Consider the following 25,773-nt stretch of genomic DNA (forward strand, 5'->3'; position numbering starts at 1 on the left):
TTAGAAAAAAGACATTTATTTGTGTATTAATGTTACTTATGTCAAAGCATTATTGTTTATATTTGAATTACATTCTGACTGAAGTGTCAGAGATACATTCTTAAAAATAAAGATCCATTCAGTCAAAGGTTCTATAAAGAACCATATCTTTCTTACCTTTTTATAATCTGAAGAACCTTCTTTCGCTACAAAGAACCTTTTGTGAAACAGAAAGGTTCTTCAGATGTTAAAGGTTCTTTATTTAGACAAAGAAGATTCTTCTATGGCATCATGAAGCACCATGAGTTTTAAGAGTGTAGGCATTTTATGAAAATGATGATGTTATGAAACTCGTGGTTCACATTCATTTCCCATGCACTAATTTCCCTAAGAACTAGACCAGCAAGTTCTCCACATAACTGAAAGTTTAGACAGTTTTTAGAAAAGCATAACAGCTTTCGAAAGCCTGTCCTTAAGCATGTAGAAACATCTAACTCATGTGTTCACATACAGGACAAACCCAGTTAAATGAACAAAAGGTGCACTTGGATGTTCGAGCAAACTGCAAAGCATGATTCACCATATTACCTACATTATGGTCATGTGATTATGACTCCTGTACATAATTTTTTAATAACAGTTTAACCATTTAAAAAATTATTTTTACTTTAAAGTACCCTAATTGTCCTTATATTTATATTTAATTAAACCCATCTGATGTTTGTATTGAAATCTTGGATTCTACTAGAGCCTCAGATATGCTTTTAGAGAATTCAAAACAAGCCACCTGAGAAGGCAATCTCTGGCAGACCATCTTTCCTCAATTCTCTAATTGCAGACATTCCTTACCTGTGTACGTGTGTGCGAACCCGTATCCTCTTTCTCCGTGCCAAGGGGATTTTAATGAGCTGCCATGTAAAATAGAGCCATTATTGTCCTTCTGGCCACCAAACAGAGCCTTCTTTCATTGATGAAACAATCAGTATCCCTTACTCTGTCCCTCTTTTTCCATTTTCTACACAGCAAACACCTGGGATTGACTTTCATCCCTTCACCATGTGCCTCTAAATGTCTGCAAACCCTTGGACAGCGAACACTTTTTACTTCTTTTAACTTTATAGTGTTGCAGTGGCTTTAGGAAAGATTGCACCTCTTTCTCTGGACACTGGAAACCAGGTCAGCAACTGCATGTATTTTTTTTTCTCGTTTGTCTGTGTAGAAATGCCTCTGTTTAGAAAAGCATGAAATATGAAAAGAAAGGAAGTTTCCGGTTTTATTCAAGCAACTGCTTTCACTGTTGAATGTTGAATGTTTAACACAATGGATGTGCATTAGCGAGAGGGTGGCATGTGATTTGAGCTTTGCTCAAAATGACTAATTTAGTAAAACCTATTACTGAAACTGTACATAATTATCTTTAAGTAGAGATGAAATGCATTATGTAAAATCCTCCTCCTAAGCTAAAGCTTTATCTGCAATTATCAAAAAGAGAAAAGACAATGAATCAATATTTAGTGTCTTTTGGGTGTGTGTGAATCCTTATTTAAAATCCAAAATTTTGATTTATTTTTTACTTCTTATTTCCTAATTCTATTTACGTATTTAACATATTGCCTAGTTAATTAGGTTCATTCATCCTTAAAACCCGTTTTCACCTATTGTCTGCTATAATATGTGTCTGCCTTGCTTCTAGTTTATTTATGGATTACTCCTATGCTCTGTTTTTTCTTAAAAGGGTGCTTTTATCATTGAACCATGAATCACACTAATGTTATTTTACACAAAAACTATGAATAACTATGATATCGTGATTCATAAAATGTCCCATTCAACAAAAACAAATCCACCCTAATGCAAGCATGAGTTAAGACTCGTCACTGGGTTTTGCTTGATTAATGACACCACAGCCAGGGGGCAAATCTTAGTGATGGTGCACCTGAGAGTGATCCGTGCGGCCCCTCCTTGTTCCACTTCGCATAAAAGGGCCGCTTTACTCCCAGGTTCACCAAAGCTGTTCTAGAGACCGAAGACTGTTCTTTTACCTCCACACGTGAGCAATGGTTTCAGCAGGGTTGCAGATGCTGGGCATAGCCCTGGCTGTCGTCGGCTGGATCGGGGTGATCGTGGTTTGCGTTCTCCCTATGTGGCTTGTCACGGCTTTCATTGGACAGAACATAGTCACTGCGCAGATAACCTGGGAGGGGATCTGGATGAGTTGTGTGGTGCAGAGCACCGGACAGATGCAGTGTAAGGTCTATGACTCCATGCTGGCTCTCAGCTCAGATCTACAGGCGGCCCGTGCCCTGACTATCATCTCCATCCTGGTGGGTGTCGTTGGCATCCTGTTAGCGACCGCTGGAGGCAAATGCACCAACTGCATCGAGGACGAGCGTGCCAAGGCCAGAGTTGGCATCGTTTCAGGAGCCATCTTCATCGTCGCTGGAGTTCTGTGTTTGATTCCCATCTGCTGGACGGCCAATATGATTATAAGGGACTTCTACAACCCTATGACCGTCAGCGCACAGAAGAAAGAGTTGGGAGCTTCGTTGTTTATTGGATGGGCTGCTTCGGCGCTGTTGATTATTGGCGGTTCACTCCTCTGTGCAAACTGCCCTCCCAAAAATCAGTACGCTGCAAAGTACACAGCTCGGCCTGGAGGAAACAAAGGCTATGTCTGAAGAGGAACCAAAAATGACTTTAATTTGTACCTCGGCCAACTTTGTTAAAACTGACTGTATATGTGAATGTTCTTTCACTGGCACAGCGCTGAACAGAACAGTACTGCCAAAAAATTGTGTGGGAGCTGTAAATACCTCTTTTTTTAATTTTAGTCATTTTTAATTTCAGATATGTTTGAAGTGTTATGGATTTATACAAGATGTAAATTTAATCGTGTTGTGCTTTGTGACAGATATTTGTGCTATGCTACAAGTTGCTACACTTTGCTACATTTCAATATATGCATTTCAACAAATAAATTCTTTACAAATACAAATGGTTGTTTCTTGTGCGTCATTACAAATGGACTGCATGTAAATTATTTTTAAATAAAAATCAGAATCTAGCAAACACAGTTAAGTCCTCTCTTTGTTTAAAAAAAAAAAAAAAAAAAAAACAGGTTACCGATAATGATCTGATACACAAGTAATCTGTGAGGTGTGACAACTACTGGGAAGTACTAACTACCTGTGGAGTGCATAAGATGCACACACACCCACACTTAATGTGAGAGTCAAATGAATGGTGTATGACTGTAAGCACGACTGAGGTATACTATGCATCCACCCACAGCATATGAATTCAGGATTTTATACTAAAAATATTTGGATATTTATACATATATTATAAATATCCAAATATTTTAAGTATAAAATCCTGAATTCATATTCTGTGGGTGGATGCATATACTTCAGCCATCTACTGGCCAGTATTGTCATTACACGATTTTTATTTGAACATGAAGTCATGTTATTTTTCTTGCCATCACCAGATGGCAGCAATCTGGCCCAGATATAAATTTTCCTATTTTCTTTATGTTTCACATTTTACTATATTCAAGTTCCAAGAGTTTTAAGAAAAGTATGTTTTTGCCTGGAAATAAACTATAGCAATGTCCGGTAAAGTTTTGTAGCTGTTAAGCTGTGTCTACACAGAAAATTGACTTTCAAAAAAAGAAAAACAAACAAACAACAACAACAACAAAAAAAAAACAATCTAAAATCAATTTCATCAACATATCAGAATAATTGTAACTAAATAACTAATTATTAGTGTTGATGAACAATTATGATTCACCATTATGTTTCCCTGCTGATGTGCAGTGCAAACTGTGTGCTAAAAATCCAAGTGATACAACATATATTAACAAATAAATACATAATCATAACGATTCGTTATATTATTGTCACTATTTCATCAGTGACAGAGTATTCTGGCAGCGCTCATGAAATTGGCAATTTTTCATTTATCTAGTGTAACAAATGGTAAAACTTTATTTAGATGGCCCCTTTTGAACATTCTGTTGACACTAAGTAATGTTGCACCTACATGTCTACTAACTCTCATTAGAGTATTAGTAGACTGTCTACTTAATATCTGCTAACTCTTTATTGTGATGGTCTCTCAACAGACATTCAGCTGACTATAAGTAACTTCGCAAGTACATGTCAACTTACTGTAACCCTAACCCTACCAGTCTACTAATACTCTACTAACACTCTAATGAGAGTTAGTAGACATGTAGGTGCAGCGTTACTTACTCAACAGAATGTTCAAAAGGGACAATCAAAAAAAGTGAAACCCAAATGTTTGTGCAATTGAGCAACATGAAGCAAAGATGGCTGCCTCCAGGTCACATATTTCTGGCTGTTTATATACCAGCTGAGCAACTGCCAATGAGATAAATGAGAACACTAACAGAAAGCCAGTTATTACAGACCACAATTAATCAGTAAAAGATCTGATGTATATTAATCATCCCTTTGTGTGGTTTCAAAATGGAAGAGATGTGTTTTATGCTTTTTTGCACCTATTATCTATTGTAAAACAAATATACAATAAATATCTCCCAGCATAATCATTCATTTAAAGACCATATTTTCACAGTGCCTTTTATGTCAGTGCAAGGTCATTCTGAAGAGCTATTTTTTTTTAACTGACCTTGAAGGACCTTGAAATGTTGCTGTGCCTCTGAAAGCCATTAGCTTTGTGTTTATAGTGTAAATGAGCAATCATAAGGGCTTTCCACAGAAATCACCAGCTCAGGAGAAGCAAACTCCGCCTTTTTAGCTTTTCCTATAAATAGCAAACATCTCTGTTTTGCACACTTTTGACTACTTTATCGCTCAGTGATTTAAAAATGGTCTCCCAAGGACTCCAGATTATGGGCATATCCACAGCCATGCTGGGTTGGCTGGGTGTCATTGTCGTTTGCGCTTTGCCCCAGTGGAAGGTGTCTGCGTTCATTGGGGCCAACATCGTCACAGCACAGATCATCTGGGAGGGCATGTGGATGAACTGTGTGGTGCAGAGCACTGGACAAATGCAGTGTAAAGTCTACGACTCCATGCTGGCGCTCAGTTCTGATCTTCAAGCGGGCCGGGCCATGATCATCATCTCCATTTTGACTGGACTCTTTGGAATCGTAATTTCTTTGGCTGGTGGGAAGTGCACCAACTGCATTGAGGATCAGGGGTCCAAATCAAAGGCGTGCATCGTCGCAGGCATTCTCTTAATTATCTCTGGACTTCTTTGTATGATCCCAGTGTCGTGGGCAGCACACACGACCATACGCGACTTCTATAACCCAATGATGGTGGAGGCCCAGCGGAGGGAGTTGGGCGCAGCTCTGTATGTCGGATGGGGATCTGCTGGGTTGCTTTTACTTGGAGGAGGAATACTTTGCTGGAACTGCCCGCCGAAGCAAGAACGAATCTACAACCCTAAATTCTCCGCTGTGAGGTCCAATTCTGGTCCAAGAGAGTTCGTCTGAGGCGCAGACCCATAAGACCATCCTTAAAATGCACATTTAAGTGACTGATTGAGCTAATTCATCACTGTACATCAGCAATTTATCTGTAGAATTACCTGAGACATTTTTATTTTTTTTTACATGTAATAGCATAACATTTTCATTCTTCCTCTTCACAAATACAAAGATTCATGAATGCATTTCTTCTAGATTAAATATGTTGTGATAATTTGTATGCCACTGCATGTATCACTTAGTACTTTCCTTAGAATAAATATTGTCAAATTATATTCTTTTTATGTTGGCAGTCCAATAGCTCAAACAGCAGAGCAAAGCGGTAGAAACATCATGGATTAAATTCTATGGGAAAGCTTGAACTGATCAAATATATAACTTCAGTGCAATGCAAGTGGCTTTGGATAAGAGAGTAATGTATATATTACAGCTTTTATGGTGGAATTCTAAATATAGATATTTATGTAAAATGTACAACAGTGATGGGTAAATGATTCCAAATTACATGACAAAAATTATAATTAGTAACACAGTTCATTACATTACACATTTTAGGTAATATAATCAGACTACTTTTTGTTTATTTTTGGATTAATTTTGACGTAATTTGTTTATCACACTGATTTACATATGGTAATCTTCTACATTAATAATATAAAAATTAAGAACACAAAGTGCATTAAACATCGTTACATCAAGGTTTCCAAAACTAGAATCCGTTAAGTTCAATAAAAGCTAATAATTAATTAAATAGTTTTCTTGCTATTGTGTAAGTAATATGTAGTCATGTAATCACTAACTGTAGTAACTGTAGTCTGATTATGAGTATTTTAAAATATAATATTCTTTGTGCTTAATTTTCAGAATCTGATTATGTAATCAGATTACATGTAAGCAGTTTCTACCCAGCACTGGTGTACAATAATACTTTTTATTATTCTCCAATTTGTCATGTTTTTTTTTTGTTTGTTTTTTGTTTTGTTTTTTTGTTTTTTTAATAAAACGTTGCCATCAATAAAATAATAACAAAGTATCCCAAGTCTTCCAACTGTGATGTATGGTATTAATTAGTTATATCACAAGTTTATGCTTGTTTAAAAAACTGTTAAGCAGCAGTACACTTCTGATATTAGGGTTAAGTGGGGGAAAATGCCCCCTTAAGTTAAATGTGTTCAGAAAAGTTATCATAGTTTTAGTGACAATGACATAAATTATAAACCATGTATGAAAAATGTCCAGAGTTTTCACGTTATTAGATTTTTAACCAAAATAAATAAATAAATAAATAAAAAATGTACCCCAGTCTGACAAAGACATTTGCTTTGAACATTTACAGCTAAATCAGAGTACAGCCAGTTTCAGTTTAAAATTAAAAAGAATATAATCAATAATTATGAATTTCAAAATTTTAATAGCCTGTTTGAAAAAATTGTGTTAGCTGATGCTAACTGGCTAGGTAATTAGCTACTTGATGATAATTTGAGGTAATTTTTAAATATAAAGCACAAATATTTTATTTAACCAACTAGTTAGAATACATTTGATGGAAAAACAAAGAACTTGATGTTCAGAACATAATAACTGCTGTAATTGCCCATTGCTTTTGCTCCATGGGGTTTTCCCCCACTCTATCCTGTTTCACACATAAATAAATAAGGAAGTAAACAAAGTCTTGTGTGGCAGCGTGCAGTATAAGGCCTAGATATGCCAAAAGCTCACTGTTATCTAAAACATCTTGAACACAAGATATTTCTACATTGATGATTTTTTAAAAAAGACTTAATTTCTAGTTTAAATTCAACTTCAAGTGAGCTTTATTGTTATTCCGCTATATGTGGAGACATACAAGGGAAAGTAAGGCTGTGCCTTACAGGACCACAATGCTACAAACAGACAAACATATAACCCTGTAGAAAAAATAAATAAATAAATAAATAAATATATATATATATATATATATATATATATTTCCTGCATAAATCATATGTAATGAATAATGTACTTTTTTTAGAGTATTTCACCTCTTTTTCCTTCCAAATCTTGATTAACACTGATGGCATGTAGTGTGGCTCTGTTAAGGTTCTTTGAAGGCAATTAAAATAAGTCTGATGAACTGTGTGATGCAGAGCACAGGACAGATGCAGTGTAAGGTCCAAGACTCAATCATGCATTTGACCTACACTGTAAAAAAAAATATATGTAATTTTACGAAAAATAACTGTGATTTTTTCAGGTTGTTTTTTTTTATTTTGAATTGCAGTCAAAACTCTGTAAAATTATCTCTAAATTAACTATTTGGCTGTTATTTTAAGTATTATGACATTAATGACAAATTACAGTAATTCACATTTTTTATACAGAAAAACTGCTGTATTTTTATACAGTTTGTTTTCTGTTTTCTTAAATTACAAACAAATAATGTAAAATTACAAAAAATGTGTAATTAATACAATAACAAATCTGTTAGATGATAAAACGGTCAAATGACTGGCAGTAAAGTAAAATCTCCTTATTTAAATAAGCTGACAAACACTGTTATTTTACAGCTATTTCCTGAATTTAATGATCAAACACCTCGACTGTAAAACAAAAGACAAAAAAAAGGGTCAAATGACTGGCAGCACAGGGTGCCAAACAAAAACCTTCAAATTAACGTCAAATCTCTTTATATAAATACGATAACACTGTTAATTTACAGGCATTTCCTAAATTATTACAAACAAACACCTTCACTGTGAAATTAACTTATTAACTAATTAATTGATTACTTAAACATCACATGACTGACAGCAACAGAACATTAAAAATACACTAACAGATCTCTCTAGATCTCAGCATCTAGTCTGACTTCAATTCTTTCATACAAAACTTCTTATTGAGAATTAACAGATGTTTATATGTTAATGTTTTTATTAAAAATAATAAAGTTTGAAGTCACCATTGTGGAGATAAGCATTTGCTTTAGTTGTGCTCTTGACCCTTGACTATATAACTTAAATTTTCCTTTGGTTGATGTAACTGTGTTAAAGGCTTATTTGTTTGATTCAACTTCATCTGATCAGACACTTTTTTGCTGTTTTTTGTTTTTCATAACAAATGTGATTTTGAAACACACAGTTACAACAACCTTTAAAAAAAAAAAAAAAACTGTCCAGAAGACAATAAACTGTTCATGTTACGCTGTATGTCGTTTTATTTAAAGGTTTTAAAGGAACCGTATGTAGGATTGTGACCAAAACTGGTACTGCAATCACTTTCAAAATACTGTAGAACGGCGTATCCCCTCCCCCTCCCCCCTGACTCCAGGTTGCCAGCTAAGCTGCAGGATTCTGCAGGAACGTAGGCTGCTACAAGGAGCTTCCAATGGCAAGTGACGAGTCCTACATGATAAGTTTTTTTTCTTCTTTTACTTATGTTTATGCTTCATGAGAGATGTTTTGCGAAGTAATTATGTGTCGCAAAAATTTACTAAAGGCGATTAGCCAAATATTTCGTAAAGATGTACTGTAATACCACATTTCAATCTGAACATAGATTGTTTTCATACCGTGCTAGTGGTGCGATATAAAGCTTTTTATGAACGCATTTAGCACGGGTGACCGTGGAAAATCCACTGTGTACGGAAGCACGGGGCTTTTAACCTATACCAGTGGTTCCCAAACTTTTTCTGCCGGACCCCCCTTTCGCAGAATAAAAAAAATTCAAGCCCCCCCTCATTTGTTTACACATAAACATAAAAACAATTTCAGAAGGAATTATTTGAAATGTAATAATTATTACAATTATTATAATTCAGTGTGTGACAATTTACTGAAAAAAACTAGTCACTTTTAGAGTAGAAACATTAAAAGTAAAGCATGCAGCTTTACTATGTACTGTTTTTTTTTTTGTTTGTTTGTTTGTTTTTTGTACTATGTAACAGCATTCATTGTTTTTAAACAGATTTTCTCAATTTCCTCATATTTTTATCTCTTTGTTGTAGTTGCGATCTCTGAAGTAGATTCATCATCTGCCTCATCTACCATCTATCTACGTTTATCTGGCACTTGATGTCTTTTCAAAAACTTGTCCATGCTTGGAGCAGAACTACTATGCGTCATTCATTCATAATTTTACTCGGCAAAGCGCAGTTTTTATTTCTGATATCAATTGCACCATCTAGTGGTCTGTTATTTCACGACAAAAACAATTACAACTGATTACAGACAGCTGCAGCGGGTACCGCAAGTCATCTTGAGGTAATAAAATATGATGAAATTCATATTTTGTGTTAAATTATTTACATGTGGCAAGTAGCCGTATAATAAGCAAGATAATTTAACAGTGGGGTCTTGTATCACCCTGAAAACGTTTCTTTTTACATAAAACTCTTGGGATGTATCGAAATGAAAATTCTTGGCCGAAACTGAAACTGCTTTGTAATATTTATTTATTATTTTATTAATAGTCATTTTGTAAGACTTTTTTAATTTAACTCAGTAATTTTAATGATACTGAATAAAAAATAATCACAAGCCAATAAAATAACCACGTTTATTGAAAGTAACAATAAAATTGGACAGAAAATATACGAATATTAAATCTTAATATATTATTTTTTATTCAGTTCTATGAAACAGAATTAGATATTAGATTAGAACTTTTTTGGACTAATTATCAAAATAATGTATAGTCCTAAAAAGCTATTATTATCAGAGCATGTGAGCAGAGCATACCGTCAGGAGAGGGTAGCGTCATTTTACCAGCGTTGTCCAGTACAGCAGTACTACAGTATGTTACAGCACAGTATGCGACGCTATTGCAAACACACAGGAAAATCCAGAGTGTTAATTTAACACTCTGAGTGTGGACACATATAAACACTGAAGCAGTGTTGAAGGTAAAGAGATAATTAGGTGATTAACAAAGTGATGATTGATCATTATTGAAGACACCTGATGTTAATAAGCAGAATCACCAAAGGAAAAAACCAAAACTTTTAAGCAACCATTATAGTGGTCAATGTTTGCATTAGTTGGGCTCTTGAGCCTTAAATCTTTTATACTAGATTTTGTTTGGTTGCTGTATTTGAGTTGAAACAGCCAGACAAGCCAAAAGCTCAAGTTACCAGGTGATTATGTTCTAACATTTTTTTTTGCTTATTGTAATAGCCTTGACAATCCACAGAAGATCCAGCACTTCCTATACATTTTGGAAAGATTTTTTTACAACCTGCTTAAAAAAAAAAGTATTTCACCTAGGCACACATAGACATCAAGAACCAGCCCATGAATCTCAACAATGGTGACAAACGGCATATTCAGATAAACAGATCAACTCTGAACTCTCATAATTTATTCATGCCGCAATGCATGATGGGAGTCATGGATGAGTTCTGATTGGCTACAACACGCTTTTTGATGGTCACCATTGTTGTGATTATTTAAATAAACTTTTTTTCATCATCTGTCTGATTATGGCAAAACTGATTGATCTTTTGTTTACAGTTTTTTTTTTTTTGCAATCTGTAAGGAAATTGTATGTCAAATACTCAAGTCACTATATGATGATTAAGTCAAGCACAGTCAATGCCATCTTATTAACTTTTGCTTTTGGCTTGTCTGGTTGTTATAACTCAGTAATTGTAGCCAAACAAGACCTAATATTGATGTTTTCTCCTTTGGTGATTCTGCTTATTAACATCAGGTGTCTTCAATAACCTGATGTCTTCAATAATGATCAATCATCACTTCGTTAATCACCTAATTATCTCTTTACCTTCAACACTGCTTCAGTGTTTATATGTGTCCACACTCATTGTTTGAACGGACTTTGCTTTTCCGTTGAGCATTAGCGGTACACAAGTGGAGCATTCATATGGGCCGTGATCAACTCAACGAAACGCACATTCATAGAGCGGAATATTGAGCGGAGTGTCACACATTGAGTGTCATACTTTCGGCCGTTGTTTCTTTCGAATCTATACAAAAATCGGCCGACTGTACACTAGCATTGCCGCGCCCCCCCTTATCATAACTCCGCGCCCCCCCAGTTTGGGAACCACTGGCCTATACCAACAAACATGGTAGAATATAGCATTCAAAAGTCGAGGGTCAATTCAATGCCAGAGGAAATTTACACGTCCATAACGCTGAAATATGTGATGTGAAAGATTACATGACATTCTACTATTACATGAAATTCTTCTCCGTTTTCAGCCGTCTCCATCTGTCAAAGGCATCTCCTATACAAATTCTTGTTTTATTTCGGACTTTGTCACGACGTACTTCGGATTCATAACGAGGTCTTTTAGGTTTCGTAACTTTATACATGTTTTATCCGACACGTTCGTAGCTGCAGCTGTAACTAGCGCAGAGCTGCCAACCCGGATGACGAAACTCTACTGACTTCGTGATTGGTAGATAGCTGGAGGGTGGCGCCTCAGACCAAAACACAACATGACAACATCAACATCAGTTGAGGGCTGCAACTTTCACTTTTAAATGACAATATCCTGGCCGGACCACTGTTGTCAGTGATATAAGTATTTGAAATGAACATGATTTCTTAATGTCTAGTGACATGTCAGGGCCACTTTATGATTAACTGAAATAAATTTCTTGCATATGGTTCCTTTAACTATGGAGTTGTTGTTGTTGCAGTGATCGTTATGATAGTTTTTGTATGCTTGCTGTTGTTAGCTAGTGGTTAACTGCAAAAAAACTTAGCTTCACAGAGAACAATAATGATGATAATCCAGACAATACCTATAAAATAACAATTTTAAAAAAGAAAGAAAGAAAAAAAAAAAACATTTAAGAAAATTTGACCTTTACAGTTTTTCTTTGGAAGCTGTTTCTGCCAGTCATTTTTCCAGAGCATTCTCAAAAAGACTCAAAAGAGGGAGCTTGGGGCATCTATATACACTGGCTGGGGTGCCTTAGAGTTTATCAACATTCCTTGCTGGGGAATCTGGTCAGACTTGAAAATTCACCTTTACATGGTTTCAGATTCATAGGACTCACACTCCTCCCTTCTGAGAAAATCTTAAAACTCTGAAGGCTAAGATCAGAAGTCATTATTACAATTAAGAAAGAAGCAAACACTTTCAAGTCAACACAGCCGAGCAAACGAGAGAAAAATGGTGTCTCTGTGTCGACAGATCCTAGGCCTGTCCCTGGCCATTAGTGGTTTCATTGGAGCCATTCTGTGTTTTGCCCTTCCCATGTGGAAGGTGACTGTGTTCATTGGAGCCAATATCGTGACGACGCAGATCATCTGGGAGGGCTTGTGGATGAACTGTGTGGTCCAGAGCACAGGACAGATGCAGTGCAAAATCTACGACTCGCTCCTGGCTTTACCTCAGGACCTGCAGGCTGCTCGCACCCTTATGGTCATCGCCATCATTATCTGCTGCTTTGCGATCGTCCTGGGGATTGCCAGTGGAAAATGCACCAACTTTGTCAAGAGAGAAGACAACAAGGCAAAGGTGGCTATCGCCAGTGGTGTGCTCTTCATCGTCTCTGGAGTGTTGGTCCTGGTTCCTGTCTGCTGGTCAGCTAACACCATCGTCAGGGATTTCTACAATCCCCTTCTCACAGATGCCCAAAGGAGGGAGCTCGGTGCTTCTCTCTATATCGGATGGGGTGCAGCTGCACTGCTCATTCTTGGAGGAGGTATTCTGTGCAGCTCCTGCCTGACCCACGAAAAAAGAGATTAAAAATGCTTTGTATTTATAAAAATATTTATGGAACTAGGATAAATTCTTTAAAATCATGGTACACTGTACAAAATTTAAATGTAAAAAAAACAGTGAAATGCATGGCAGCACAGGGTGCCAAACGCTTAGCATTAATGGAAATAATGACTATGATGTCTGTTTTTTAAAAAACGGTCAATGACTGGCAGAAGCAGCTTCCAAAGAAAAACTGTAAAATTAAGGTCATATATCTTAAATTTTCTTAAAAGTTTTTTTCTTTTTGAAAATTGTTATTTTATAGGTATTGTCTGGATTATCACCATAAAACATTCTTTGTTTCATGATGATAGTTTTTTTACGGTTAACCACTAGCTGACAACAGCACACATACAAAAACACTGCATCAACAACTCCACAACTACATCCTTTAAATAAAATTACATGCAGCATAACATCAACATTTTCTTGTCTTCTCCTGGACTAAAGCACACGCTCTACTCTTCAGCACAATGGTAACCCACAAAACTCAGGCAACAGAAACACTTTAAATCCCAAAAGAATATTAAACACTAACAGATCTCTCTAGATCACAGCATCTTCACTTAATACAAACCAGTCTGACTTCGTTTCTTCCATACAAAACTTCTTATAGAGAATTAACAGAGATTTAGATGTTGATATTTAATTGAAATTAATCAAGTTTCAAGTCAATGTTGTAGAAATAAGCATTTGCTTTAGTTGTGCTCTTGACCCTTGATTTTCTTTTCTGTCTTTTAATTTGAAAGTTTTTTATGTCTTTTTGAGTTATTGTTTAGACAATAGACAGACATCAAGAATCTGGATATGAATCTCAACAATGGTGACAACTGACAAAATATTCATATTAGCCCTGATCATCACAAAACAGACTAGATGCTGAGATCTAGAGAGATCTGTTGGTGTTTCATGTTCTGTTGCTGTCAGTCATGTGATGTTTAAGTAATTCATCAATTAGTTAATGAGTCAATTTTACAGTGAAGGTGTTTGTTTGTAATAATTTAGGAAATGCCTGTAAATTAACAGTGTTGTTAACTTATTTATATAAAGAGATTTCACTTTAATTTGAAGGTTTTTGTTTGGCACCCTGTGCTGCCAGTCATTTGACCCTTTTTTTTGTCTTTTGTTTTACAGTCAAGGTGTTTGATCATTAAATTCAGAAAATAGCTGTAAAATAACAGTGTTTGTCAGCTTATTTAAATAAGGAGATTTTACTTTACTGCCAGTCATTTGACCGTTTTATCATCTAACGGATTTGTTATTGTATTAATTACAGATTTTTATTTTTATTTTTTTATTTTTTTGTAATTTTACATTATTTGTTTGTAATTTAAGAAAACAGAAAACAAACTATATAAAAATACAGCAGTTTTTCCTGTATAAAAAATGTAAATTACTGTAATTTGTCATTAATGTCATAATACTTTTTAATTTAAAGATAGTTTTACCGAGTTTTGACTGCAATTCAAAATAAAAGAAAACAGCCTAAAAAAAATTTTTTTTTCATATTTTTTTTTTTTTTTCATAAAATTACATTTTTTTACAGTGTAGAGTGAAATTCGGGAAACATCATGGGTTTGATCCTCTGGGAACAGTGAAACTGATCTATACCAGGGGTGCTGAACTCCGGTCCTGGAGAGCCGCAGCCCTGCAGAGTTCAGCTCCAACCCTAATTAAAACTTTCCTGCCTGTTGATTTCTAGTAACCCTTCAGACCTTGATTAGCTTGTTCAGGTGTGTTTGATTAGGGTTGAAGCAAAACTATGCAGGGCTGCGGCTCTCCAGGACTGACGTTCGCCACACCTGATCTATACTTTCAGTGCAATGCAAGTTGCTTTGAATAAATAAGTCATATATATATATATATATATGTATACTGTATTACAGCTTTTATGTTGGGACTTTAACTATAGATTTTTATTTATTTAAATAGTGTACAAAATGTACTTTTTAAAATATTCTCTATTTGTCATGTCATATCATCTGTATTTTTGTTATTAAACACTGCCATCAGTAAAACAATAACAAAGTATCCCTGTTTTGGTTTAGTTTTCTGTTCCTATTTTCCTGCCTGAGCTTTCTAGTTAGTTTCCTTGGTTGTTAATCAGTCACCCATACCTGTTCTGCATTTTCTTGATTGCACTCCTTTGGCATTTAAAGGAGAAGTTCACTTCCAGAATGAAAATGTCCTGATAATTTACGCACCTCCATGTCATCCAAGATGTTCATGTCTTTCTTTCTTAAGTCAAAAAGAAATTAAGGTTTTCGATGAAAACATTCTAGAATTTTATTTATTTATTTTTTCCCATTTAGTGGACTTAAATGGGAATGAAGGGGTTGAAGGTCCAAACTACAGTTTCAATGCAGCTTCAAAGGGCTCTACACGATCCCAGCTGAGGAATAAAGGTCTTATCCAGCAAACGATTGGCCATTTTCTTAAAAAATAAAAATGAGCTTGCACAAGCTCTGTGACACACATATTCACGCATTGCATAATCACGTTAGAAGTTAAAGTCTAACGTGCAGTTAGAGTCTGTGTACTTCGATTAAAAAAGGCAGGGAAACTCCATCTCATTTTCTCCTCCAACATCAAAATCATCCAACATCGTTGTTTTACCTTTTTTTTGTAAAGGCCGTTTAATTTTTGTAGTCGTTTCACTTTCTTTTTGCTTTTTGTTCACTTCATAAAGACTGGGTCTGTACGTCCGCCTACGTCAGGTGTGCATGATCACGTAATGTGTGAGGCAGAACTAGTGTAAGTTGAGTATTTGTGGTTAAAAAGTATATAAAGTTGCATTTTTCATAGAAAATGACAGGTCGTTTTGTTAGATAAGACCCCTTTTTCTCGGCTGGGATCATTTACAGCCCTTTGAAGCTGCATTGAAACAGCACTTTGGACCTTCAACCCATTGGCCTCCATCGAGGTCCACCATATGGAGAAAAATCCTGGAATGTTTTCCTCAAAAACCTTAATTTATTTTCAACTGAAGAAAGAAAGATATGAACATACTAAATGACATGGGGATGAGTAATTTATCAGCAAAATTTCCTTTCTCGAAGTGAACTTCTCCTTTAAGCCTTGTGTTTCCTGTTCCGTGTCCAGTATTGGTTATGTTTGACATTGTATTTAAGTGGTTGTGTTATCTTTCCATTAATCTCCCATGTTTTCTTGTGGATTTAAATAAAGACTGCATGGTAGAAATTCCCCTACGCACCTGACTTAAGATACCTGTTGTGGTCTCATCTACTGGTGACATATCCCCAAAGTATCTACTGGCAACACATACAAATTTGTACACTAGCATACTGGCGACATTTGCAGAGTCGGTCGACGTCTCGCCCCTTTCGAATGCTATCACTCGGGACTAAGATGTTTAGCGTTCCACTAACCTGCTATGCAGCAGTAACCAGACTCCAGACTCTCTGCACTGCTGAGGGTGAATTGCAGCTGGCCTCTGCAAAAGTTCCCTGAATCTCCCATCTCTGCTAGTTCCGTGCAGACCTGAATCTCCTGCATCCCCACTGATTCTGTCCAGCTTGATGCCCACAGAGTTCCCACCAAGCCTCCCTCCCCTACCTCCTCTTCCAAATCCAGACAGTTCTTCGACCCCTGCCTCTGCTGGTTTCCATCAGCCCTTTAGCTCCTTCCTGATTTACTCAAATCTTCTCCATGGATCCACCTTGCATCTTCTGATCTCCAGCTCCAATCCAGCAGGAGAATCCACCAGCTCCACCTCAGGCCTTCAAGCCCTGGACTCCACCTTGGTCCTCTGACCCTTCAGAAGCTACTGGGTTTTAAGCCCTCTTGGCTCTACTGGGGTCTATCAGTCCTTGGACCTCTCCAGCTCCACCCTGGTCAGTCATCAGTCTGCCTTTGCAATGGTCTTCCACTCCTCTAGCTGCACATTGTTCCTCCATCCCTCTGGCTCCGTCTGGTTCCTCCTTACCTCCAGTTACACCTTGGTTCTCAATCCTACTGGCTTTGTCCTGGCCTGCCAGGCCCCTGTGTCACCATGGCTCTCCATCTCCTTGGCTCCACCTGGGTGTCAGAGGGCTTTTCCAGCATGGCTCCTCCCTCCTTCAACACCACTGCAGGCCAGGACTGCACTCCTGTAGTATTTAAGCCCTTTGTTTTCTTCTATTCCTTTTCCGGCATCTGTTATGTATGACCTATATAAGTGATTGTAACTTTCAGTTGATCTTCAGGGTTTCCTTGTGGATTTAAAGGGATGCTATCATGCTTTTTCACTTTTTGAAATTTAGTCAGTGTGTGATGTGTATTTTTGGGCATAAAAAATACCACTCCAAAAGGTTTTTAAAAAATCTCTTTTCAAGAACTACAACAAACAGCTCCTTTGGACTACAATGTTTGTTTTCCGCATGCAGTGATGTCACAGTGTGGTCCATTAGGATATTATTAAATTAAATCCCGCCCACAGAAATTCAAATTGTTGGAGGGAGGGTAGGGACAAGGTGGGGGATTAGCCTAATTATAGCAATGCAGCACGGAGAACCTCTTCAACGAGCTGCAGTGCGGCGGGTATAAATACAAGCATAGACTAGAGTGCCCGCTTCAGAGCTGTAACACGCTGCAGACGCGTGCAGTACATGCCGAAGCCGCAATCTACTCCGGTTGTCGCATCGGAGCTGTAACGTGCCGCAGACGTGTGCAGTGTGTGGTAAGACATTTATTTATCATACAGTGTAGATAGCTTCACTTATAACGCAAGTGTTTTTTAAAATGCATAAACTTGCACTAGATTAGGCTAATCAGTGATGATGTTCTTTGATAATGTTAGGCTGGAGCTGGTTTTGGGCAATGGAACTAGGTATGTAAATAATTAAATACAATAGCACGATAATATCATGTATATCATGTATTGTATCTCACAGGCTGATGACAGGACCCAACACTGCTGCCAACATATTATGTACGCACCCTCCATGCATCCTAGGTGTATATGACTTCCTTCTTTCAGATGAATGCAATCGGATTTATATTAAAATTTATCCTGGCACTCCCAAGCTTTAGAATGGCATAGACGGGCCTTTCTCCTCATCAGTCCAAAACAAGTTCAATATTATGCATCCATCCATAATAAAATTTGCCTCACACGGCTCTGGGGGGTTAATAAAGGCCTCCTGTAGCGAATCGATATGTTTTTGTAAGAAAAATATCCATATTTAAAACGTAAATATCACTTTAATCTAGCTTGCGCTAACAGTTGTACACAGAACTTGCTTCTTTGACAGGGGCGTGTCAGTACTGAAACACTGTCTAAGCTGTTCGACAATCACAACACAGTGGGACAGCTAACCAATCACAACACATTTCAGTTTTCGGAAGGCGGGCCTTCATTAAACCCGGAACTAATCGAGCCATATGTGCCAGGCTGTTAGAAATGCATTGTAATAATGTAAATTATGTTAAAAAATAATGCATTTTTCAAACCACCAAGCATGAAAGGATGTTCTAATCCACCCATAAAACAAAATCAAGACTTTGTAAAAGAGCATAATAGGACCCCTTTAAATAAAGCCTGTTTACTTTGTATTCCTGTGTCACGTGCCTCACTACAACCACTACAACCATTGTTCCACATTCACTGGAATTTCTATGTCATTAATCAACAGTTGTAACTGCATATTATTAGAGAGATTCTAATTCCAGTGATGGAAATTCAAGGCATTCTGTGTAATGATTAATGGGCCCATTAAGGTTCTCTGAAGGCACTTAAAAGACGTCTTGCTACCCAAAATAAAGCCTAAAAAAACTCACTGTTATCTTGTCTATAAAACATCCTGAGCTCAAGATATTTCTACATCGTTCACCTTTTTCAAATATTGACTTAATTTCATATCTTGTTAAACACCAGTGTTCATTAGCTTGATACCTATTTCCACTCATCTAAGGGAATCTTCAGATCTTTCTTTGGCATAGTTAAGAGAGACAAGACAGTAGCTATATGCAGCCAAAACCAGATCTGAATGCGTCTTCAGGGAAAGCACTGAGCAGGCAACATATCTGAAGAATCTTTCTTTGGAATCTTGCTCAGCAGGATTAACCAAACAGACATGCAAAACTCCTCCCAGCGAGGATCTGTGTCTAAATCAAACAGGCCATCACTTCCTGCTTGTTTCTCAGACACCTATGGGTTAAGACCAGACCAACAGCTGTGTTTGAGTTTGACAACACCAGCAGCTTTAACATGGGGAGGATTGCTAAAGAGGTTTCCGGCCAAGTGCTGTGCTTCATTGGATTCGTTGGCATATGTGTTTGCTGTGGCATTCCCATGTGGCGTGTCACTTCATACATTGGTGCCAACATCGTCACCGGCCAGGTCGTCTGGGATGGCTTGTGGATGAACTGTGTGATGCAGAGCACAGGACAGATGCAGTGTAAAATCCAAGACTCGATCATGCGACTGACCCAGGACTTGCAAGCGGCACGTGCGCTGACCATCATCGCAATAGTGATCGGCTTCGTTGGAATGCTATTGACTTTTGTGGGAGGCCAGTGCAGCAGTTGTCTGAAGAACGAATCGTCCATGGCCAAAGTGTTGATCTGTGGTGGCATCCTGTGCATGATAGCTGGAGTCGTCTGTCTCATTCCGGTCTGCTGGTCCTCAGCCTACACCATCTCAGATTTCCAGAGCATTCTCACAATCGAGACCCAAAAGAGGGAGCTTGGGGCATCCATTTTCATTGGCTGGGGTGCCTCAGGGTGTCTTCTGCTGGGAGGGATCATTCTGTGTACTTCTTGTCCAAAGAGAGAAGATATGTATCCAAATTACCCAGGCATGTACCCTTACCAAGGACCTGTGTATGGGCCTCCTGGATCTTATATGCCTGCCAAAACATACGCACCGAGTCCTGTGTATTCCGGGGCTTATATTCCTAACAAATCGTATCCAGCCCCAACTTACTCACCTGTTCCGGGACAATATATTTAACTAATTGACAATATTTGTGACTGACACCTTCTGAAACAGTGCTCCTCAGCATTTTTGAATTAAATCTCTGCTTGCTTTAGAGTTTGGATAAATGATGTGTATACATCCAACAGTTTCCACTCAGAAATCGCTAGTAAATCACCATCAACTAACTCTGAGTTAAAAGTAAAATTCTGAAGTAGAAAAACTGAAATAGTGTTTTCTTGTAAAATGTACTATGTTTTATGTCAAATCATTTGTACAGTGTATTCATAGACTTGCTGGAGTGTCTTATTCTTTTGCTTACCTTTGAATGAAGATGATTTGGAAAAACTGGTTTGTCCTCTTTCTCTCATTCCAGTTGTTCTGTTGTTAGAGATGTTGTAATGCTAATGAAGTATGTATATATGTATGTTTCAGCAGAGCAGGTAAAATTTGCAAGTACTGTTGTGTCGCTCACTTTTTGCACTTTTCTGATGTTTTGTAATTTTGATTGCTTCTCCACAAGAGAACGTTTTGACAAATATAGCTTTGTATTTTTAGAAATGGTCTTGTCAATAAATATATTTCTGGATTATTATAAAAGATGTCTTATTTTAATTTTTACATTTCTCATTAGTTGATTAATTGAAGCTTGAGCTACCTTTTTCTCCAAGCTGCCAACTAGAAAACATATGTGACCCGGACCACAAAATCAGTCATAAGTAGCACGGGTATATTTGTAGCAATAGCTAACAATACATCGTATGCGTCAAAATTATCGATTTTTCTCTTTCATGCCAAAAATAGTTAGGATATTAAGATATATGTTCCATGAAGATATTTTGTACATTTCCTACCGTAAATATATCAAAACGTAATATGCTTTGCTAAGAACTTCATTTGAACAACTTTAAAGGCGATTTTCAGATTCCATTTTCATATAATTGTATCTCAGCCAAGTATTGTCCTATCCTAACAAACAATACATCAATGGAAAGCTTTGGAAAAAGCATTAATGGAAAAAGCATTGACCCTTATGACAATCAGTAAAGTGCTGATGTAATTTTATTGTAAATTCTGCTTGGAAAGCACCATAAATTCTGCCTGGACTGTTACCGGAAATAAATTCAGTTTAGGTTTTAATTACAGTAGTAAGAAAAGAAAGCTAACCAAAATATACTGTATATTCAAGAAGCGTTTAATTCAACCTGCCATTAAACCACTGATGATGTATGGATGTATTGAAGCTTTATTTTTAGCTTCAATTTTTTTGTTTTGAGTCTCAACAAATTTGTGTGTGCTATCTCCCGAGTCCTTTCGGTCAAAGACTTGGTCCCTTTGTATTTGTGTGGCGTTTATTGTTCAGGTCCTCGTTGATGCACATCTCATCGAAACTACCTTGGGAATCTGGTTAGGCTTGAAAATTCACCTTCACCCAGTTTCAGGTCCATCTAACTTGGACTCCTCCCTACTGAGACAATCTTAAAACTCTGCAGACAAGGAACCCAAAGTCATTGCTACGATTAACAGAGGAGCAAACACTTACTAAGCCAGCGAAGCCGAGCAAAGAAGAGAAAAATGGTGTCCATGTGTCGACAGATCCTAGGCCTCTCCCTGGGCATTATTGGTTTCATAGGAGCGATTGTGATCTGCGCCCTTCCCATGTGGAAGATGTCTGCATTCATTGGAGCCAATATCGTGACGGCGCAGATCATCTGGGAGGGCTTGTGGATGAACTGTGTGGTCCAGAGCACAGGACAGATGCAGTGCAAAATCTACGACTCGCTCCTGGCTTTACCTCAGGACCTGCAGGCTGCTCGCGCGCTTGTAATCATCGCCATCATTGTCTGCCTCTTTGCGTTCATCCTGGGGATTGCCGGTGGAAAATGCACCAATTTTGTCGAGAGGGAAGAATCCAAGGCAAAGGTGGCTATCGCCAGTGGTGTGCTCTTCATCGTCTCTGGAGTGTTGGTCCTGGTTCCTGTCTGCTGGTCAGCTAACACCATCGTCAGGGATTTCTACAATCCCCTTCTCACAGATGCCCAAAGGAGGGAGCTCGGGGCCTCTCTCTATATCGGATGGGGTGCAGCTGCACTGCTGATCCTGGGAGGAGGTATTCTGTGCAGCTCCTGCCCGCCTAAGGAGGACAACTACAACATCAAGTACTCTCAGCCACGGTCCACTGCCACCAGCAGAGCCTACGTCTGAAGGAGTTCAAGCATGCAAAGACTTTCTACTTACCAAAGACCCTTTTTTCGTAAAATCTCTTCATTCCCACCTCTGGATTTTTTCCCCCCAAAGAGAAACGAAACAAGGACATTGTCTGATATGGCATCATTTATTTGCTGAGATTTTGTGCTGTGATTATCCGGATCATTGAAAGAGAAAAGTATGCATTGATAATGTGATGAGAGGAATCAATCTCAGGGAAACTCAGAGATCTGAAATGTTCTGAAATGTTAACTCTGTTTTAAGGAACAAGCTGTTTTTGTAATTTATGTTTAATATGATGTTTCCTTAATCAGAAAAATAACAATATCTAACTGTTAATAAAACACAGTGGCTATGGTTTTATAAAATGTGCATTAACCTTCTTAGTTTTTATTTTTTAAACATAAATGAGCATTTTTGCACAAAGATGTCTTGATCAGTAAATCTGTCTTACTGTTTGTTTATTAAAATAAATAAATGTTTTGTAATGTTTTGTGTTTTCATAATTATAGTTTGACATTACTGATTATTCTTGCATCAAAGAAAACACCTCTCACCTCTGCTCACCTCTGATGGTGACTAAACTGTTTAAAATAGCAACAGAGACGTTGCCAAAGACCTCCTGTAAAACCTGTTTTTAGCAATGCTGTTACAAAAATATCTATATTTTGCTGTGAAAAAAAATATTAAACAACTATAATGCATGTTTAGTCTGTCTCTACATTTTTAACTACATTAAAATTTGGTCAAAATTACATCCACTGAGCAAAAACAATTGTGACTTCAGTAATATAATGACAGTGTTTTTTTTAATTGGTGAACTCTATAATTTTGTTGAAATGAATGGCAAAAAAAAAAAAAGAAGAAGAAGAAAAGAAAAAATAAATTATGCTGCTAAAAGAGTGGTAAAAGAGCATCCAGTGGTGGACTGATATCATTTTGTAGTATTAGACAGCAAGCTTTTAGTTTCCTGGCTATTTTTTTTTAAGCTACAACCACACCTAAATACTACTTCTGTCAGTTCTTCTAAGAAAAGAAATGACTATGTTTACAGTACATCACGTATTGCAAGTAGATATATTGATCAGAATTTGGTCAAAATGTATCTGTCATTACTATATGATGGGCCAAGGAGGTATAAACAGTTGAATGCATTGCTAATGGGCCTATACCTAGGGCAATGCCAATATCACAATCCATCCCTGAGATTCCTGCACACTTTTTCAACATAAAAAGGTTAGCACAGGATTTTATATGTTTCACAAAAGAAGGATGTTTGACCATTTTCAATATTTCAATGAAAAACTCTGAATCTCTATTCCAACCAAAACAGTCTGAAGTTGTTTTGCTGAAACTCTGGTTTCAGGTCCTCCCAAACCGGTTAGACAAGATGTCAGTGGTGATACTAGCATAGACGTTTGTCTGAATAGTAACAAAGGGATGTGGGTCACTTACTTCTGGAAAGCATTTCTGTCTTAAAATTACATATTGGACTTAAAATGGACCTGGATAAATAAAACAACATTGAGTTTGACCTGTTGAAAGCTTTCAGTATGCTACTAAACAAGTTTAATTCAAACAAAAAAAAAGTTCTCTCTCCCTTATAAAAATAAGTGACAAAGGACCGTAAACTGATCTCGTGTATTTTAAACCCCTATTTTTTCACGAAGACATAGAATCTCACAAAGCTGCTTTGCCTCAGTTTGTGCAGCTTCTCATTGGGACTAGCATGTGTTTTTCTGAATCCATCACATTTTTCTTCTACATACGGGCTTAGTTTTTGGAGAGACTGATATTGAGATGGCGTCTATGGGTGTGCAGTTACTGGGTTGCATCCTGGCCCTGTTCGGCTGGAGTAACAATTGTGTGCGCCCTACCCATGTGGAGAGTAACAGCCTTCATTGGCACCAACATTGTGACCTCTCAAATCTTCTGGGAGGGGATCTGGATGAGCTGTGTGGTGGAGAGCACCGGACAGATGCAGTGTAAGGTCTACGACTCCATGCTGGCGTTAAGCCCTGATCTGAAGGCTGCTCGCGTCCTAGTGGTCTTTTCTATCTTGGTGGGCATCGTTGGGATTCTTATCTCACTTGTCTCAGGGAAATGCACCAACTTCATAGCTGAGGAACGTGGAAAAGTGAAAGCATCCATTGTTGCTGGGGTGCTTCTGATGGTCTCTGGAGTTTTGTGTCTTATCACTGTGTCCTGGACTGCTGTCATTATAGTAAACGACTTCTACAACCCCCTGTTACTGGATGCTCAGCGCAGGGAGCTGGGGGCTTCGCTGTACCTTGGCTGGGCTGCAGGGCTTCTCCTGGTGCTGGGAGGGGGGCTGCTTTGCAGCTCTTGTCCACCAAAAGAAAACTGTTCAACGTCTGTCATATACAATCCTGTAAAGATGTCAAAGCCGTCCAGTGGGAGCGACGCTCTTCTGAGACACACGGCGCCAACATCGCGGTCTCCAATTCCCCCCAAGATCTACATCTAAACCTCCTGACACTTGAAAATGATCTGAAAGATATTTTTGTGGTTTGTTTTGAATTGACAAACTAGTGTAGATGAAATTCTTGATGGACTTTTTAACAGTTTGAATCGTCTGTTGTAAATGCTTGTAAAAAAGTACTTGTTTTTCAGTAACAATGTGTGACACTTTATGAAATAAACATGTCCAAACAAAAACATATTTTTAAAACTGAAAATATATTTAGTGTCAACCTTCATATACCAAAATATATGACTGACATTTTGTCTAAATGCAAATGTGGATGGAATAGCCTAGGGGACAGTGGGGACGAAAGTAACGCGGGACGAAGTAACAAAGCTATTTTCTCAGAACCTGGACTAAATTTGCTTTCCAAGCTATGACAGCACATTCAGCGTGTAACCCTTGATGGGGCTGAGGAATATCACGTGATTTCGTCATTGTTTCCAACGGTTAGGTCTAGAAAGCAATTTTCAAATACAATAAGTAAATTATGGAAACATTTTTTTCCAAATTAGTTGTTGTGTTTCTCGTTTCATGTGCCACAGTAATGATCAATCTACATATTATTCAGTGCTGTGATACACCCTGAAGTTTGGCTTTTCAGAGTTTTTCAGTATAGAAGTAAATCGGATTTAAATGTCAGGAGTTCCTGTTGGGACGAAAGTAACACATGTTCATGAGAGGGTGTTTCTGGACATAAGCCTATCTGTCAGGAACATCAGTCTCAGGGCTGTTGCTACATCGCATTTACCTTAGTCATATTTAGGTTTTAGCCATGCCTTAGCTTTTCCACCTCCACCTATGAATTTGCAGTGTTTCAAGATGTGTTTATGCACATTTTGAATCTGTGCATACAAACAACTGGATGGAAACATGAATAGGCCTACTGTTAAATTATGTTGAGAATTTATATTATGCTAATCTAATTTACATATTGTTCATTCTGTTAAAAAATGTTTTATAAAAATTAGTTGAATAAATAAATA

General features: G+C 37.4%; 4 protein-coding genes and 1 pseudogene across 4 annotated transcripts in view; all 5 read left to right on the top strand.

Moving 5' to 3' along the window:
- The first annotated feature begins 1,020 nt into the window (after positions 1-1,020).
- The window catches only part of cldnj (claudin j), a 29,184-nt gene continuing 4,431 nt past the window's right edge, over positions 1,021-25,773 (top strand). Inside the window, exon 1 of the mRNA XM_051128722.1 lies at positions 1,021-1,155. The gene's annotated coding sequence lies outside the window, so the exon portion shown is untranslated. The remainder of the gene's footprint in view (positions 1,156-25,773) is intronic.
- LOC127176887 (claudin-4-like) lies at positions 1,999-6,494 on the top strand. Its single transcript, XM_051128727.1, has 2 exons — positions 1,999-2,512; positions 4,828-6,494. Exons 1-2 carry the CDS (start codon positions 2,037-2,039, stop codon positions 5,468-5,470), a joined length of 1,119 nt encoding a protein of 372 aa, XP_050984684.1. The 5' UTR covers positions 1,999-2,036; the 3' UTR covers positions 5,471-6,494.
- cldnf (claudin f) lies at positions 12,529-20,707 on the top strand. The gene is made up of 2 exons (XM_051128726.1): positions 12,529-13,060; positions 19,377-20,707. Exons 1-2 carry the CDS (start codon positions 12,585-12,587, stop codon positions 20,128-20,130), a joined length of 1,230 nt encoding a protein of 409 aa, XP_050984683.1. The 5' UTR covers positions 12,529-12,584; the 3' UTR covers positions 20,131-20,707.
- On the top strand, positions 21,599-23,006 carry cldne (claudin e). The gene has a single exon (XM_051128723.1). It carries the CDS (start codon positions 21,670-21,672, stop codon positions 22,297-22,299), a length of 630 nt encoding a protein of 209 aa, XP_050984680.1. The 5' UTR covers positions 21,599-21,669; the 3' UTR covers positions 22,300-23,006.
- LOC127176881 (claudin-4-like) lies at positions 24,103-24,916 on the top strand (annotated as a pseudogene).

Source organism: Labeo rohita, chromosome 15, assembly GCF_022985175.1.
Source record: "Labeo rohita strain BAU-BD-2019 chromosome 15, IGBB_LRoh.1.0, whole genome shotgun sequence".
Classification (NCBI taxonomy): Eukaryota; Metazoa; Chordata; class Actinopteri; order Cypriniformes; family Cyprinidae; genus Labeo; species Labeo rohita.

Excerpts from the sequence above, each read along its gene's own strand:
- LOC127176887 (XM_051128727.1), top strand. The coding sequence starts at position 2,037 with ATGGTTTCAGCAGGGTTGCAGATGCTGGGCATAGCCCTGGCTGTCGTC. Across the intron at positions 2,513-4,827 it reads GTCAGCGCACAGAAGAAAGA|TGATTTAAAAATGGTCTCCC; the intron begins GTTGGGAGCTTC and ends TTTATCGCTCAG.
- cldnf (XM_051128726.1), top strand. The coding sequence starts at position 12,585 with ATGGTGTCTCTGTGTCGACAGATCCTAGGCCTGTCCCTGGCCATTAGT. Across the intron at positions 13,061-19,376 it reads ACAGATGCCCAAAGGAGGGA|CAGCTTTAACATGGGGAGGA; the intron begins GCTCGGTGCTTC and ends TGACAACACCAG.
- cldne (XM_051128723.1), top strand. The coding sequence starts at position 21,670 with ATGGTGTCCATGTGTCGACAGATCCTAGGCCTCTCCCTGGGCATTATT.